The sequence below is a fragment of the Pimephales promelas genome, chromosome 10 (assembly GCF_988280905.1).
Source record: "Pimephales promelas chromosome 10, fPimPro1.hap1.1, whole genome shotgun sequence".
Classification (NCBI taxonomy): domain Eukaryota; kingdom Metazoa; phylum Chordata; class Actinopteri; order Cypriniformes; family Leuciscidae; genus Pimephales; species Pimephales promelas.
In genome coordinates, this window is record NC_142778.1 from 21,186,144 (window position 1) to 21,203,061 (window position 16,918).

Below are 16,918 nucleotides of genomic sequence, written 5' to 3' on the forward strand. Positions count from 1 at the left end.
TATTATTATATTTTATTATCCGTTACACAACATTGAGTAACTGCAGTGGGAAACTAGACAAGCTTGCTTCATGTTATGTAGTATTTTATAAATCAAATATTTATTCTATTTGTTCAGTACACATCTAGTCTACAACATAATCTGATAGTATGAACATACAGTATATCCCCTTTTTCGTTAATGACTGTTGCTAATATTTTAGGGACGGTGCCTAACTTTGCAGTCAGTTCTAGAGACTCACACAAGCTCTGGAAAGTTCGCTGAGTCGCTTCAGTTTCCAGCGACGGGGCCGAACGTTATATAAACGCATCGCTCAGCCAGTTTGTGGACTCAAAAACCACATTTAACGGGCACTAACCTACAAATTCGCGCTGTAGATCACCAGCTCCATTCCTAATTGTAACATTAAAGCCGTTTAGTTCTGCAGACGTCGAGTCTTCTGTGATTCTTTAAACGAAAGACTGCTGTGTGAGGAAATAGGCTATTGTTTGGGCTGTTTAAAAGGACATTTTTCATATTAAATTAAAGATGACTGCAGAAGAGGTGGTGACTGAAGGTTGCAGCATCCCCGTCGAGGGTGAAGACATCACCCCGAATAAAGATGGAGGTGTTTTAAAGGTAAATATTGCAGTGCACTGAGCCGCATTGACTCCACGAGGGAGGTGTGACTGACTGAATGCATGTAACGTTAATGTTAGAGCCAATATTTCACTCTTTTAGCTCACTTTACTGCAGCTATAGCACTTCTATGCAGGAAAATACAATACGTATACATATTTAATTTATTTAAACGCTATTAACTGGTTTCGCACACTGCCTGTTGCTAATCTTGCGTTAACGTTACTAGATCTTTCTAGAGATTTTGCCGAGCTTAAAGGGACAGTTCAACAACATTTTTCGCTTTTTTTTATTATTTTGTCGTCATTCACTCACTCTTAATGTCTAACACTTCCAAATTTTAAATCGTTCTTGTGTGAATCATAAAATGAGATGTAGCAAAAACGTTAGCAACCATTCACTTCCATTGTATCTTCTTGTCCTACACAACGATAGCGAAAGGTGATTGATGCATAATAACATCTCCTTTTTGAATTCCTTTGACAAAAATTAAGTAATCAAGTTTTGGACGAGTAAATGAGTACAAAAAGGTGAATTTTCCGTTGATTTGAACAGCGTTGCAATGTTGTTCCATTGTAACAAATCAACCACGTGCAATGTCCTGTAAACAAAGTGTCATCGAATTTGTATTCATTTTTACAAGTGACCCATTTATGTTTTGGATTTTTAAACACTTTCAATATAATGCGTTAAAAAATAAGCGTCTGAATGGCCTCTAATTGTAACGTGCAATATAGCACACCTTTAGAATTTGTCATGTACAAACTCTTGATAAAATAATCTGTTGTTATTGTGTAATGCAGGGATAATAATAATAATAATACATTTTATTTGATAAGCGCTTTTCTGAGTACTCAAAGACACTTTACATAGAAAAAGAAAAAAGAAAGAAAATCACAAAAGCAGCAAGAACAATATCAAATAAATGCACACAAAAAGGAAAACACACTGTACTAAGCTAAACATTAAAAGCAATTTTAAAAAGGTGAGTTTTTATCAGTGATATGAATGTTGGAAGGTCAGTGAAGTCACGGATTTGTTTGGGGAGAGAGTTCCAGAGGTGAGGGAGCAGCAACAGAGAAGGCTCTGTCACCCCAGGTTTCGGTGCTTGGTCCTGGGAGGTGGAGTCAGGAGGTTGGCATCACATGAGCGGAGACTGCGAGATGGGTTGTGGCCGTGGAGCAGGTCACTGAGGTAGGCAGGGGCCTGGTTACGGGCAACGGATGGGCAACGTCGATGCTGCTGTCCTGCAGAATTTAGCCCAACCCTGAAATAAACTAGCCTGCCTTTAGCATTAGTAATCCTGAAGACATTGATTAGCTTGCTCAGGTGTGTTGGAATAGGGTTGGAGCTAAACTCTACAGGACAGTAGCACTCCAGGATCGACGTTGCCCAGGGGCAGACTTAGACCAAAAAGTGGCCCTGGACTTTCTGCCCACCACATCCCAAATCACAACACATTGGCCCATTAATGTGCAGAATATTTTTTTAACACCACTTGTTGCATAAAAATATAACACAAAACAAACATGCTATTTAAACATTGATTTTAAGAAACGCAACATATATTAGGTCATATTTGTAAAACATAGGGAAACAAACAGAAGAAGATTTAAGAAATATATTAATATAAACCTATCTAGACAGCATAGCAGCTAGTCAGTGGAGCCAGTTTTAATGCATCAGCCGACTACGTTTTTTTGGTGTTCCACACCGTCGGCTAAAATTTGTCCTGCTTTTTTCGCCGACATGTCGGTGAAAGAGGGACCTCTGATTGGATGTTCAAGTCAGTGCACTGCACCATAACAGCAAGCAAAGATGGAAAGCAGTTATGATGTTACGTCATCTTACCTGAGTTTTCTTTGGCGAATATTTCAATATTAACATGAGCAGAGTGGAATAAATGAAGCGTTTAGCAGGATTGATATTCAAAACGGTAAGCACGCACCGCTTTGTTTACGGTATGTGTATCTGCAGCCGACAGTGTCGGCTTCTCTTTTTGAATGACGAATATAGACGAATATATCTGCAGAATTAGACGGTTGTCTTATTTACACACAGCCATCGGACGCGCATTATAGCTGACAGTCGGCTGTAGTTCTCTCGATGTGTACAAGTGCAGCTTTTTTTCCCACGACGTGAGGCGACAACATAGTCGGCTTTCATCAGCGTGAGTTCATCTGCGTTGGCTTGGTGTGTTTCAAGATATGCAAAGGAGTAGACAAACTAATTAACAGGGGGGAGGGCAATGCACTCATATGCACACGAAACACACTCCTTGTGGGCCGCACCCGCGCGATCGACTCCCTCATCAATTTGTGTAGAAATTAAATGTAATATTATGATTAGTAGGGGAAAAAAACAGGTGATGGTGGGCCGGCCCGGCAGCCGTCCTGGAGTACCGGCCGTTTTGTGATTCTACAGATCACACAAATGGCCAGTCTGCCCCTTGACGTTACCTATCCCTGGTGTAATGTATGGTTAGCATTAAGTATTAGGTGTGAACATTTTTCTGCCCCATGGTCATTGAATATTGACAGGTCACATGTATAGTGCAGTGCGATTAACAGATTGATGATTACTCTCTTTCTTTCTTCTACAGATAATCAAGAAGGAGGGTACCAGCTCTGAGTTACCTATGACCGGTGATAAAGTATTTGTGCACTATGTCGGAACTCTGCTTGATGGTACACAGTTTGACTCCAGTCGTGATCGAGGGGAGAAGTTCTCCTTTGAGTTGGGGAAAGGTGGGTATTATAAGGTAAAGCAGGAGATTAAACGTTAGTGTGACCTCTCTGACACTAGGTTGTTGATACTGTAGCTTTATTTGGAAAAAAACACCTGTTGTAATTGGTAAAAGTCGCAATGTAACGGAAGCAGAGACAGATGATTTCTTCCAGTGCTGCATATATATTGAGCATGCAAGTCAACTACTTTAAACCATTATTTGCTCTGTCTCACAGGTCAGGTGATCAAAGCATGGGACATCGGTGTGGCCACGATGAAGACTGGCGAGATCTGCAAATTGATTTGCAAACCTGAGTATGCCTATGGAGCTGCTGGCAGCCCACCCAAAATCCCACCCAACGCTACGCTTGTGTTCCAGGTTAGGACCAGACGCAGGTGAACCGACTAATCAGAGTATTACAAGGAGAGTTTTTGTATTGACGTTTCAATTTGTTTGTCTGGCAGGTGGAGTTGTTTGAGTTTCATGGGGAGGACATTACTGATGGAGAAGATGGTGGAATTATTCGCAGGATCATCACTAAGGGGGAGGGCTACACAAAGCCTAATGAGGGTGCATCTGTGGAAGGTAAAAAATTGTTCTTATTCTTCTAACATGATTTTTCTCTTTTTTTTTTTTTTTTTTTTTTTTGCTGTTTGAGCATGAAAATGGCGACAAAGCCCAAAGTCCACTCCAAAGGGAGTTATTTTCTATTTCAGTAAGCACTAGGCTTGCTACAATAGTCTGTGTTACACGGTGTTCAGCAACACCAGTTTCATCACTTGCAGCACCGCAGATTTGTTTTATTTTATTTTTCAGTTGAAAGCGTTAAAAATATTTAGCGAATTAATCAGTTTTTTTTTGTCACCTATTGATTAGCGTTGAATTAATCATGCTTGTATAAATAGGGCATTTCAGAATGTTTGTAAACAATAGGCACCGCGATACTTCCGGGTGGCAGAACGCGAGCGGCTTCCATTGACTAACTGAAGAGATCCAGCCGGCAACTGAACAGTTACACAGTTAAAATCATTGTTGTTGATCAAAGTTGAATCTATGGCGAAAATATGTTGTGTTTGGGGTTGCGCCACCAGATATACAGCAAAAGATGTAGGTTTTTTTTATCGATTTCCTTAAGAAAAAAGTAAATCTATCCAGCAGAACCTGTGGGTGAGGAGGTTAAAGCGAGTGGACGTCGTCAAAAGTGCATGTCGTCTTCTAATTATGAGCCTGAGCCCGATTTAAACCCAACCATTTTAATACGTGGGTCGTTATATAACTGACGTTCTCAACTAACTTAGTTATTTCTATTACTTTCTATGTTACTTTCTTTTGAGCGGTGAGTAAATGCTTCTTCATCGTAAATGCTTCTGATTGGCCAATGCGTTCAATAAATCAACACATATCTCTGTGATTGGCTACATCGCTCATCGCTGCAGTCGCGTTATAAAAAGAAACTCTGCCATGTAAGTCATTTCTATTTGGTTTTAGTTGTTCTTGTTGCTTTTCTGCAACAGATGAATACAAATGGATTCGTTTTTATTTGTTTTATTCATAGATATTTCTAGTTTGCGGGAGTCCCGCGAATTACGCATTACGCGCATTACCGCCCGCACTGGGCCATCAGATCTAGTCCCGCGCCGCGGTCTAGTGCGTTGGGAGTGCACGTCTCTAGATCAAAGAATCTAAGCTTTAATGATCATGTTAACTATGTCCGAATTTCCACCACGTCTGTTTTTGAATCAACTGTTGAAATGTAGATTAGGCTTCTGCCGGCTGTGTATCTCCCTCCATGCAATTTACTAGTGTTGCCATAGGGACGCTTCGGCTTTTGCCACCCGGAAGAACGTCTATTATTGTTGTGACGTCATGGTGAATTGTCGTATATAACATCATATAGGGGAAAGGTTACTCCCCTTTCTCTGCTTTGCCCGCCCAGAGACCGACCATGAGAAAACCAAATGAGCTAGGAACAGGAAGTACGAACACGCGCAGGCGCGGTTTTATTTTTTCCTAGAGAAATAGCTTTGAGATTTGAGTTTTTCCTCGAGAAATATCATGGCTTGCAAACGAGTGAATCATGGCAGTTGATCAGTGTTCTGACGTACAAAAATGAACACAAAAGTATTTTTTAGTTCCTTCATCCGCGCCTCTGAAGAAACAATGGGTTAATTTTATTTTCTCTGGAAATGCGCCGACTCAACTCCCAAAGTTTTGTATGGTCCAGCAGGCAGAAGACAGGTTAGTTAATCTTTCTCTCAAAATCGTTAGATACTGTTTATGCATCAGTAAGTCAAGCCAGACTATTATCAACTTCACATCGTTTCTTTGAGTAGGATGAATGAAAATAATCGCGCTGCTTTGTTTACGTTATGTGTATCTGCAGCCGGCAGCGTCAGTTTTCCTTTTTGAATGACGAATATAGACTAATATATATATAAATATATATATATATATATATATGTATATATCTGCAGAAATAGACATTGGCTCATTAAATGCAGGCGCAGAACGCACATTAGGCTATAGCTGACAATCGGCTGCTGTTCTCTCTGTGAGTTCAAGTGCAGCTTTTTACCTCGACGAGAGCGGATGAGTTCCGGGCTTTAGAGAGAACAGAAACTGCGTTCCACTGCACAACGAAGCTCTTATTGTATGTACATCATCGTGTCTGCATTGGTGAAAGCAGAGAGTGCAGAAACTGCGTTATACAATAAGATCTTCATTCTCGCGATCGACAGACTGCCATCTCATCTGCTGCTCATCACAGCAATATTTTATGTGATGAGTATCTAAATACTTCAAAAACTTCTCACGAATCAGTAATCTCGATATCTGTAATAGTAAAAACGTATAATAGCTGTAGTAAAACGTATTCAAGAGAGTTTCACATGTAATATGTAGCTATTTCATATGCAAGCATGTCAGCCAATCACAGCAGTGGGCGGTTACATTGAATCCCACAGCAGACAGACCGTTCGAAGCAGAGGCTAAAATCAGGCTTGGTAAAAATGCCTTTTATTTCTAAATTATGACTATTTTTGATTTAAAAACATACTAACATTATAAGGGCAACCCAGGAAACATTATAAAATAATACAAAAAACCCATGTCAGGGGACCTTTAAGCATGTATGGTTTAGAAAAACAGGTATTTTATAACATGAAATGTTGCACAATGCGCATTTAATAAAATATATTGTATGTTAATTTTTTATGGGTCATTACTTTGTACTTTTAAAGCAAAGTATTTATAGTCACACACAAAAGATTTAGACAATCGATAATTGCTTTAGCATCGAATCGCATCCCTCTGAATTGTAATCGAATCGTGAGGTGCCTAGAGATTCCCACCCCTAGTAAAATACTGTTTCTTCTGTTTATTAGCGTTGTTTCATCTGGCCTAGTTAAAAGGACCACAAAAGGAACACATTGGTACCTAGTCAACTGTTTTCTGAGATCTGTTTTCATGATAATGATAATGGCTCACACAAGCTCAAGTTCCATGAATGAAGTGAAAACACTCACTAGCTTTGCGCCAGTGTGTGCTTGCTGCTATTGTGCCTGTAAAGCGAGGTTCACAACTTCATAGTAGGCTATACAGTAAACACGCCCTCCTGTTTAAAACGTGTATCGCGATTCTTTTAACATTTCAGCTGACTTGAACCGACACACATTTTTATCGATTTTTCAACCGGTTGCGAGTGAATCGTTACATCCCTACTTCTAATTGGAACCAGGCCCGTCACCAAGGGGGGGCATTGGGGGGCAGTGCCCCCCCTAACGACTTACTGTGCCCACCTACGCATGAGCTTAATATGTATATGCTAATAATTATATAGCACAGAGCTCGGTCTTTCTGCATAACTTATCTCACAGGAACGGTAAGCTCTACAACGGTAGGAATGTATAATACATTATCTTCAGAAATGATTTAGAAATTCATTATTCAACGCATTATTACACAGAACGTAACTTGAAATATAATTATTTTCATAAATGACTGTTAAAACATCCCAAAACAGCACCCAAACCTTGCAAAGACCTACCTCATCAATTATTCACATTCAACAGCCAATGGCAAGTCTCCAGCAGCAGACCTTTCAATTTGTTATTTTTGTGTTAGTATTTTTACTTCTTCAAATTACAATATGCAGTTTGTGTTTAAGGATAAATAAATAATTTAAACAATGCAATTTATTTAGTTAAGCATACAGTATTGTTTATACGTAATTCCTTTGCGCAGCTGCGCATGCATGCGATGCGAGAATCAAATTCTGGTGGTTTTGTACATAGTCTATGGTTTTGTACGCCTACAGCAAAGCTTATGCTAAGTGGTTTAAAGTTTCGTCGTTGACAAAGACGACTTTTGACCAACAACAACGTGCGTGGAAACGACTCTGGAGCTAATTAGATGGTAGGGAAAGGTAAGAATAGAGAATTTGTCTGCTACATTGCTAAATTTGTATTGCAGTATGTTATGCATTGCTTTTATTATTGCTGTATTGTTGGTGGAAACCAGGTGCTTTTGTGACTCATTTTTATGACGTGTAGAGCCATAAATCAATTTGGTTTTGGCGTAGTTTTACTTAGTTTGGACTTTGGACTAATGATATTACGTTGATTGCGCCTTTTACAAGAAAGCCACTAGATGGCACTGTGTTGTGTATGTGACGAACTATGCAGATTAACAAAAAATATAGGCTACTAGGCTAGCAAGCTATATGTGGAAATGTTAAGAGAAAATAAACAGAGACGTTGAGATCATACAGTGAAGTATTTTATTTAAATAAAATGAATAAAACAAGACTATTGTGGTCTATTTTAGTTGAAGCCTAATATGGGTTGTTGTTTTGGTCTGTCTCAGATCATTAAAGGTGCCCTCTGGGATTTAAAATCAAATCATACAACATGTTCCATACCAGATGGGGGCAGTATACCTCCAGAAATACCTCCACGGCCACGCGCTCTCTCATGTCTGTCTTCAAACAATATGGGCGAGTGCTGTGTTGCTCTGTCTCCCTCGTGCATATTAATCAAATCAATTGACGCGATAGGAAAAGGTTGGAAGACCGCAGTTTCACGTGGAGCATTTGGAGATTTTCAGAGATTAGAGACTAAATGAACAACATCTCAATACTAAATTATAAGGGCCGTCTCATAGACAAGTCGGTGCATTTCGACGATATGGGAAAATTAAAGCCCAGGCTATTATTTCTAGTTTTATGATATTCGATTTGTTCATATTACATTTTTTATCATTAGTTTGAATTAATTTGACAGACAGCATTCCCTGATGTGGACCACGCTAGCGTCTTTCAGAGCTGCCAACTCTCACAACACTTTTCACACACTCTCACGCCACACATCAATTTTGTCATGCACAGAAAAGGACACGGAGACCGATCTCAGCTCTCAGATTCTGTTCATTTTATTATGCAATTCAAACAATAAATACAGTATTGGCGCTTTACACGACAGATCCCTAGCACACGTGAACCGATCATCTCTACTAGCTAATGGTAAAAGAACACGAACACTGTTAAAAGATAAAGTATGCTACAACTTACCAAAATGTATTCCTCATGCATAATATCGACCAATTATTGTTTTTTAACTCTTCCCTGAACTGAAATGTAGTAGTGGGCTGTATTTTCCACACGACTGACGTCAGGTTCAAGTAAACACAAGCTGGCGCGAGCGCGACTCACTCGTGTACTGCAGTTTGGCTGGTGGTAACGTTGCCCGCCCGCATACCGCCTCCCATGGTCGAAACTGGTATTACGACACCTGCCGGGCCGGGGCTAGTAATTTAGCATGCTAATTCAGATTAATATCTCGGCAGCACTATAACGTGTCAGTTTTTTAATGACATCATCAACCTTATTTCTTCTCAATCTTTTGATGCGTGTAGCTCATTTTTGGGATATTTTAACCTCAATTTTTACAGATGGCACCTTTAAAAAAAGTGTGCCCCCCTATGAAAATTAAATGCCCCCCCAATTGGTTTGTTCTGGCGACGGCCCTGATTGGAACTCGGTGCTGTTTAGTGGTTGCGTGATCATCTACACGGCAGTCTGAAAGTTAATGCAAAGTTATCAGAAGAATGAAGCAAAACCAATTTAATCATTCTTTATGCACCATAGTTAATTTTCCTTTTCTTTGGTGTAGTGTGTTTGGTGGGCCGTCACGAAGACCGTGTTTTTGACGAGCGTGAGTTGAAGTTTGAGGTGGGAGATGGAGAGAGTTTGGGTCTGCCTCCAGGCGTAGAGAAAGCCTTGCAGTCCATGGAGCAGGGAGAGGAGGCGCTCTTCACCATCAAACCAAAGTAAACACACATTTCTTACACCTGTGCACAGTATCTGTGAATCTTTTAATTCATGTATTCATTAATTTATTTTTGAATTTCAGGTATGGCTATGGAACTGCTGGCAGCAACAAATTTGACATTCCACCTAATGCTACACTGCAGTACAAAATTACACTGAAAGCATTTGAGAAGGTCAGTGTGTCCTCCTAAATAAAAGAAGTGCAGAGCTAAATTTACACCCACATTACTCAGTATATGGGAATGTAATGTTATGGGGGGTTTTATTATAGGGAACTTGTGGGTTACTTTTTAGTATAAAATTAACCGTATCGTGACGCAAGTTTTTGGCCTTTAAATCCACCCCTACAATTAATATTCTAGCTTTGTAAAAATAGTCATGCTTTAATACTTAATACTAATTACAGACCATAAATGATCAGCTACGCAGTAATGTCTGTACAAAGTCATTGTCATGAGGTTAAAATGCTGTGTCCTGTCCCACAGGCCAAAGAATCCTGGGAAATGAACTCATTTGAGAAACTGGAACAGAGCGCCATCGTCAAAGAGAAAGGAACTCAGTATTTTAAGGTAGAAGCAATGTTATCTACACCGACATGTATTCATGCTCTACATCCATTTAAATTCAATAGTGCTGTGCTGTATAACCAAGCGGCGGCATTCTAATCCTGAAGTGCGAAAAACTGCAATACATCTCAAATCCACTAGAGGCCGGTCCCAAAAGGGAACACATATGTCCATAGACGTCATGTTAAAATATCCGTTTTCACAGCATAAATTCATATGTTTACAGTTTGGTCCCATGGATTTTATTGTAATCTTCAATATGTTCCGCGTGCCTGTCAACTGTGAGGGGGGTGAATTTTTTTCTAACTCGTTAGTTTAGATCATATTTGTATATAAAATGTATGACAAATAAGGGCTTTTAACTTTGATTGGCAGCTGATAACGGGCTGCGCCGAGCGAATTTGATGCCTCGGCCATGATCTGACACAACACATTATACCACCTCTGTATCCTTTCTGAACATTTGTATTTTGTAGTTCCCAAGATTTTCCAGTATGGCGCCGCCCATACCGCCCATAAACAAAACAGCCTCAACCCCGTTCTTCACAGAGTCTATGGGTGACGTCACAGATGCTTTGTCCATATTTTTTTACAGTCTATGGGTATAACGGTTCGCTCAGTTTACCGGTTTCAGTTTTGTGTTTGATGTATTTTTCAAATGAAAGAACTGATGCATCTATTCAATGGCCACAAAGAACGCTATGTATAGTGTATTGCAGTGTGTTACTGGCCCAACTAACCAATCTGATCCCATTGCCTGTTTCTGAGGCAGTGGTTTCATAGAATCAGGAAGTTAACCGGTCGTTCTAATTACAGGGGAGAAAGCGGCTTACAATAAAGGTGAAATTTATGAAAAATAAGACTTTTTAGAGAAAAAAAAATCACGAAGACATGTTATATTGCACCCCAAAAACATGCAAAGAAAAAAAAGCAGTAAACCACCCATTAAAGTTTAATTTGCGGCAGTTTACACATAAAGATACTGGCTACTGAGCTTCTGTAAACACTTGAAGCGACTATTATTGTGATGTGTGTGTTGTTTAATGGTACTTTATATATTTAATATCTCTGTAGCAGTATCTTAGTTTTTTCTCAAAGCTAAGCACAGCAAATAGCAGAACAAGCTGTCAGTCAGTTCTTGTGTGCGTGTGATGTACAGCGCTGTGCACTTTCATTGACTTGCGTAATTTAAATCTAACACTTAAATTATTTTTATAGCTCCTAACGTTTTAGGCTATTAAAGCTGGGATAATAGCTGGTTTAGGCTGGTTTAAATATATGTAATTTTGCTATAAAGAAAATCTTTTGGTTTAAATAAATGTTATGTAAAAGCAGCCTACTTCAGTGTAAAATGCTACCATGTCATCGTCCTTAACACTGATAATTTGAATAGTGTGACGATCAGGTACTTACTTCAAAAAAACTTGCCAAAAAATAAAGAAGTTATTACATTTTTATTTAATTAATGATATAACTAATTTGAGTACCACAATTTTGTATTTGACATTACAATATTTTCATATTCTTTGTACTACTGACAGCAAAATAAGCCACTGTAAACATATATAAAGGTCCAGTCATAAAAAAAGTACCATGATGTATCATTAAAACCACCAAAATCTTAAAAGATACTGATACATATATTTGGTCATACCACCCAGATCTATCTTCTAGTATATTATTTTAAGATTATTGTACAAGATCACCACAATAATGACTGTGTGTTTTTGTTATGAGGTTGCCCTCATTGAATGATTTGTTTCATAAATTGGAGTTTTTCTTGTGCACAGGAGGGTAAATACAAGCAGGCAGCTGTGCAGTACAAACGCATTGTGTCCTGGTTAGAGCACGAGTCCAGTATGGAGCCGGAGGAAGAAGAGAAAGCCAAAGTTCTGCGATTGGCTGCTCACCTTAACCTAGCTATGTGCTACCTAAAGCTACAGGAAGCAAGTTCTGCCCTCGAGAGCTGTGACAAGGTAGGAAATTAATGCTTGGTTTAAGGTAGTTATATTCAAGTGCTGCCAAAATTAATACATCATTTAGTAGACACTTTTATCCATTCCTCAGTGTTGCTAGTTCTCTATTGTTTGAGCTACAGGAATGCTTACTTTCGAGAAGACTTCAACGCTAATAATGGCGCTAAATATGTAATACCTTGAAATAAAATGGATAATGTGCAAAATAGATTAACATGCTGATGATAAACAAGTCAACGCGGTTTCAAAGGGCTATGAAGTGTTTTAAAGGGCTGTGGCTGTTCCCAGCTGAGGAATAGGGTTTTATCTAGCAAAACGATTAGTCATTTTCTAAAAAAATAAACATTTATATACTTTTTATATACTTTATATACTTATAGATGTATATACACGACATATATTCTGCTGTCAGTTATTACATACTCAATTCTACACATTTTAAAAAAGTTTTTATTACTGCTGTCTAACTATTAAAATATTTAATCACACTAATGTCATAGTTAACTTGCAATTAATCGCACATTTTTATTTATTCTAAATGTCCCTTGATTTCTATTTGTCCCATTATTTTTTTTTTTTTTCTAATTTTAATGCTCTTATCAACATGGAAAAGTGGATCCGCGGTAGGTTTGTTCTTAGCTGTGGTATCCTTGTGCTGTCTGAAGTCATCCACATCCAAAATCAAGCCCGACCCTACTCGAGCCTGTTGTGTCCGAGCCCGGCCCGGCCCGACACATTAACTGTAATTATGAGCCCGATTTAAACCAGACGATTTTTTTAATACGTGGGTCATTATAACTGATGTTCTCAACTACTTTCTAGGTTACTGTCTCCCGCCCACAAAGCCTTTTTTTCTGTAGGCCCAAGTGTCGCCTCCATACACATCAGCATAAATGCTCCAGATAAATTATTTGTTATTAAAAAAAAATTGACCCAGTTAAAATGGGTCTGGGTTAGCGCTGTTAGTAACACGTTTAAAGGGATACTTCAGGATTTAGCATTAAGCTTTGTATTAGTAGAAAGCCTTTAATATTTTCAAATTACCATGCTTTCCACTCTCATATACCCCTGAGACAAGAGATTTATGTATTTCTGGTCTGGAAAAAAATCCTCTGATGACACAAAAATCATAATTGTGCATCTTTGGAGGATTTTTTGGCCAGAGGCTAAAGACTACAGTCAGTTGTAGGGGCTGTTCTGCATGTTTTCAACCCGCACATTGAGGCTGTCGCTCATCGGTAATCACGTCAGCCACCTTCCGCTGTTCTCACCCCATCCTCGTCCTGCTCACCACAGTAAACATAATGAATGGCGACTGTAGAACGCAAAAGCCGAATCCCGGATATTTTGGACGATCTCGAAACACATTTTCGGGCAGACTCATCACAGAGACTAACTAGTAGCCTAGACTTCTTGTTTAACTACTGAGCTCTGTTACCAGTAGGAGTGACCTCCTAGGGCAGTGAAGCAAGTGCTTCTGGGAGTTGTTGTCTTTCATCCACATCAGCCAAAAATACATTTTCTGGCTTTTGTCAGTTTAGAAAACTCCAAATTCAAAAATAATTTCACATTTCTTCTACATAAATGACCCATTTTATATACACATTCATCTTTCCAGAGGTGAAGTATCCCTTTAACTGACAGCACTACTTTTTATTAATGATTTATAATCAGTTGCAATGAGCCTTGGCTCAAAAAATCAGATTTTTTTTTTTTTTACTCGCATCTGATGAAGATCGTAATTTGCTGCTCACATTTTTACACATCTGAGCTGAGGCACTTATAAATGTGGTTTTAAATCGGGTACATATCAGATATCTGGACATCTGACATCTCTAAACTTGCATATCCGATTCCCTCTGGCATTCCAAGCCTTCACAAGTTGATGACGCCACTTTGCCCACAAAGATAGCTGAAGCAGATGAGCCTGTATGCGCTCACACTTAAACTTTTTTAAATTAGTGGGTAAAGCATTCCAGAGTTTTAGCCCCTTTACAGAGAAAGCAGACTGACCAAAAGAGGTCTTACACTTTGGATCTAGAGAGTCACCTCTGACAGTGGCCCTTGTGTTCGCCCTATGAGAACTTTGCCGTCTGCTTAATAATTCAGAGAACATTGGTGAAACATGATTATTTAAACATTTATAGACCAATTTGATATAATTAAAATCAATAAAACCAAAGTCAAAGCCTATAATCTTATTATTTGTTAAAACCATAAGAGGTTAAGGACGATTATTTACAATACTCCTTTATTTTACTTTAAAACTAAGAAAAGTCCACTAGTTCCTAGTGTATTGTATTATATAAAATGAACACTGACATATCACAGCTGTTGGTCGCCCATGTACAAACTGGAAAATACATGCATTTTGAAAATAGTGTAAACGTACACGTGAAGTTGGTAAACATAAATGGACTTTTTCAAATAAACATACTTGCACAAAGGCAAAACCGAAATGTCCCCACACCACGGATTTGAAAGACGCTGTTGCTTCCTCGTACTGTAGCCACCGCTCACCATGTTAAAGTATGGATTGATAGTTAAGCCGTGCATGCGCCCCCTAATATTTAGAGCATAGTGATTGGATATTTATTCGCGGGGAGGAGTTTCCTCATCTCACCTCGTAGACTTACAGGCACGCACAAACAGTCAATTAGGAGACAAATAAAACACACATTAATTATTTTAATGTAAAACTGGAAAAAAAAAAACGCAATTCACAAGCGTGTATTGAACTGTGGATGTCGTACCAAATGGTTCAATATTATATTGAGGATTGTGGCATCCCTATCGGCTACCATTCGTGTCTAATGGGAATGTAATCAGGTGGGACATCATGTATGGTCAAAAGGTTCGATCTGTGCATTAAGACTTGCAGTGTAAATGCAGCCATTGTGATTTTGACTTTAAAAGTCCTAATTAATTTATTTGGTGGCTAAATAGGCTATTTAGAAAATGTTTCTTGCCTAAATTGCAAGTAAATTTGACCTTTATTGCACCCTTCCAAACTGTTCTCATCTTTCCCTTTTTTTGTGTGTGTGTTTGTGAAGGCACTGGAGCTGGACACAAATAATGAGAAGGCTTTGTTTAGGCGAGGAGAGGCACTGTTCGTCATGAAGGAGTACGACAGGGCGAGAGCAGATTTCCAGCGTGTCACTCAGTTGTATCCATCCAATAAGGCAGCGAAGAGCCAGATCGTGCTCTGCCAGAAACATGTCAAAGCGCAACACGAGAAGGACAAGCGCCTCTATGCCAACATGTTCCAGAAGTTTGCAGAGAGAGACGCTAAAGTAAGTGTCTACGGTTACTAGCCCTCAATCACAGCACAAAAGATATACACGGCTAATATCTGTCGTCTTCGATCTAATATTGTTTTTGTTTGTTTTTTTGGTTGCTGTTTTTTCAGAAGGAGGCGGATCAAGAAAAGGAGCAGGAAAAGAAACAGAATGGTAGTGCAATGGAAATAGAAGAAAACGGAGCCCAGGAACAAACTCAAGCATAATGGCATGTGTTTATATGAATTACTGTGTTTTGTTAAATTTTTTTTATATATTCACTTCTATAATTTCGGTTCCCCTGAAGTGTGATTGAGGATGCGTGCGAGCTTTGGTTTCTAATCTAATGTAGCGAGATGTTTGCTTTTGTACTGTGGCCAGAACCTTTTGGCCAGGGTGTGTATGAATGTTTGTGTGTGCATTACTGTAAGGCAGCTTGTCAGCGTGGCGTGTTCTCTGCGGCGTCTCTCTTTACACTTAGGGACCGTGGAAATAAAACGATTCTCAGCCTGTAGCTTCTACTGCAGCCACTCGTATCGGCTGCAGAAACTGATGCTGATCCTTAGAAAACTCTTTGAGTCGCACTGCTGTACAATAAAGCGCTTTTCTGTCCCGTCACTAAACTTGACGTGCATGGAGGTGATCACCAGGGCAAAAAGACTGTTTTGTTTTCTTTGATTTGTAAGAATTTTTTTTTTTTCCTCCATCGTTCTACTGTTAAATTCTCCACGCTTAATGTGTACAACTTATCACAACTGGAAATCTTTCGATAGTGAATCTCTATGGGAGAAACCATCCACATTTCCTGTGAAGAGCCCTCTTGTCTGCTTCACTCCGTGTGTAGTCTTTTCTGTGGCGTTGTTCTAGCGGAGAACATCATCAATATAGGGCTGGGATGTTCATCATGTTACAAAGGGAAAACATGAACTTTGACCTGCAGTCTCACACTGTCTCTTTTTATCTTCTTGTGGACAAGATTATGATTTCTCCATAATTGTACTTGCACATTTTATATCTCATTGTGGATTGTCATGGCAGAAGAGGCTTGCTTTACCCGGCTGTGCTGTGTGACGGAGCTCAACCAGGACAGGATTACTCGAGTGGTGTGTGTGTAAGAAAGACATACAGACGGTTCTGTTCCCATGTCCTTGATTCTCTGATGTTGACTAGAACAATAAAACAAACTCAAAATCAACCTGCTGTATTGTCTGGATTGTAGCACTTAGTACAATGTGAAAGTACAAAATGGGTCAGTATCTCTATGAAGATGCACTGTTTGGATTTAAATAGGCAAATGTTTAAGTGTCTATGATTTGATCATTATTGCTGTGAATATGATGTTTCTAGCATGGTATATGTTTGGCAACAGTTCTTATAACCCTATTTGATGGAGTGTGTTGCTTTTTATTTCTTAAACAACCATGTAG

The 16,918-nt window shown here is 39.1% G+C and overlaps 1 protein-coding gene across 1 annotated transcript; it reads left to right on the plus strand.

Annotated features, from left to right (window-relative positions):
- Positions 1-224: 224 nt before the first annotated feature.
- fkbp4 (FKBP prolyl isomerase 4) lies at positions 225-16,686 on the plus strand. Its single transcript, XM_039654419.2, has 10 exons — positions 225-618; positions 3,221-3,365; positions 3,582-3,724; positions 3,811-3,931; positions 9,514-9,670; positions 9,754-9,844; positions 10,157-10,240; positions 12,028-12,213; positions 15,267-15,506; positions 15,623-16,686. The coding sequence occupies exons 1-10, from the start codon at positions 529-531 to the stop codon at positions 15,716-15,718; spliced, it is 1,353 nt and encodes a 450-aa protein (XP_039510353.2). The 5' UTR covers positions 225-528; the 3' UTR covers positions 15,719-16,686.
- Positions 16,687-16,918: the final 232 nt, after the last annotated feature.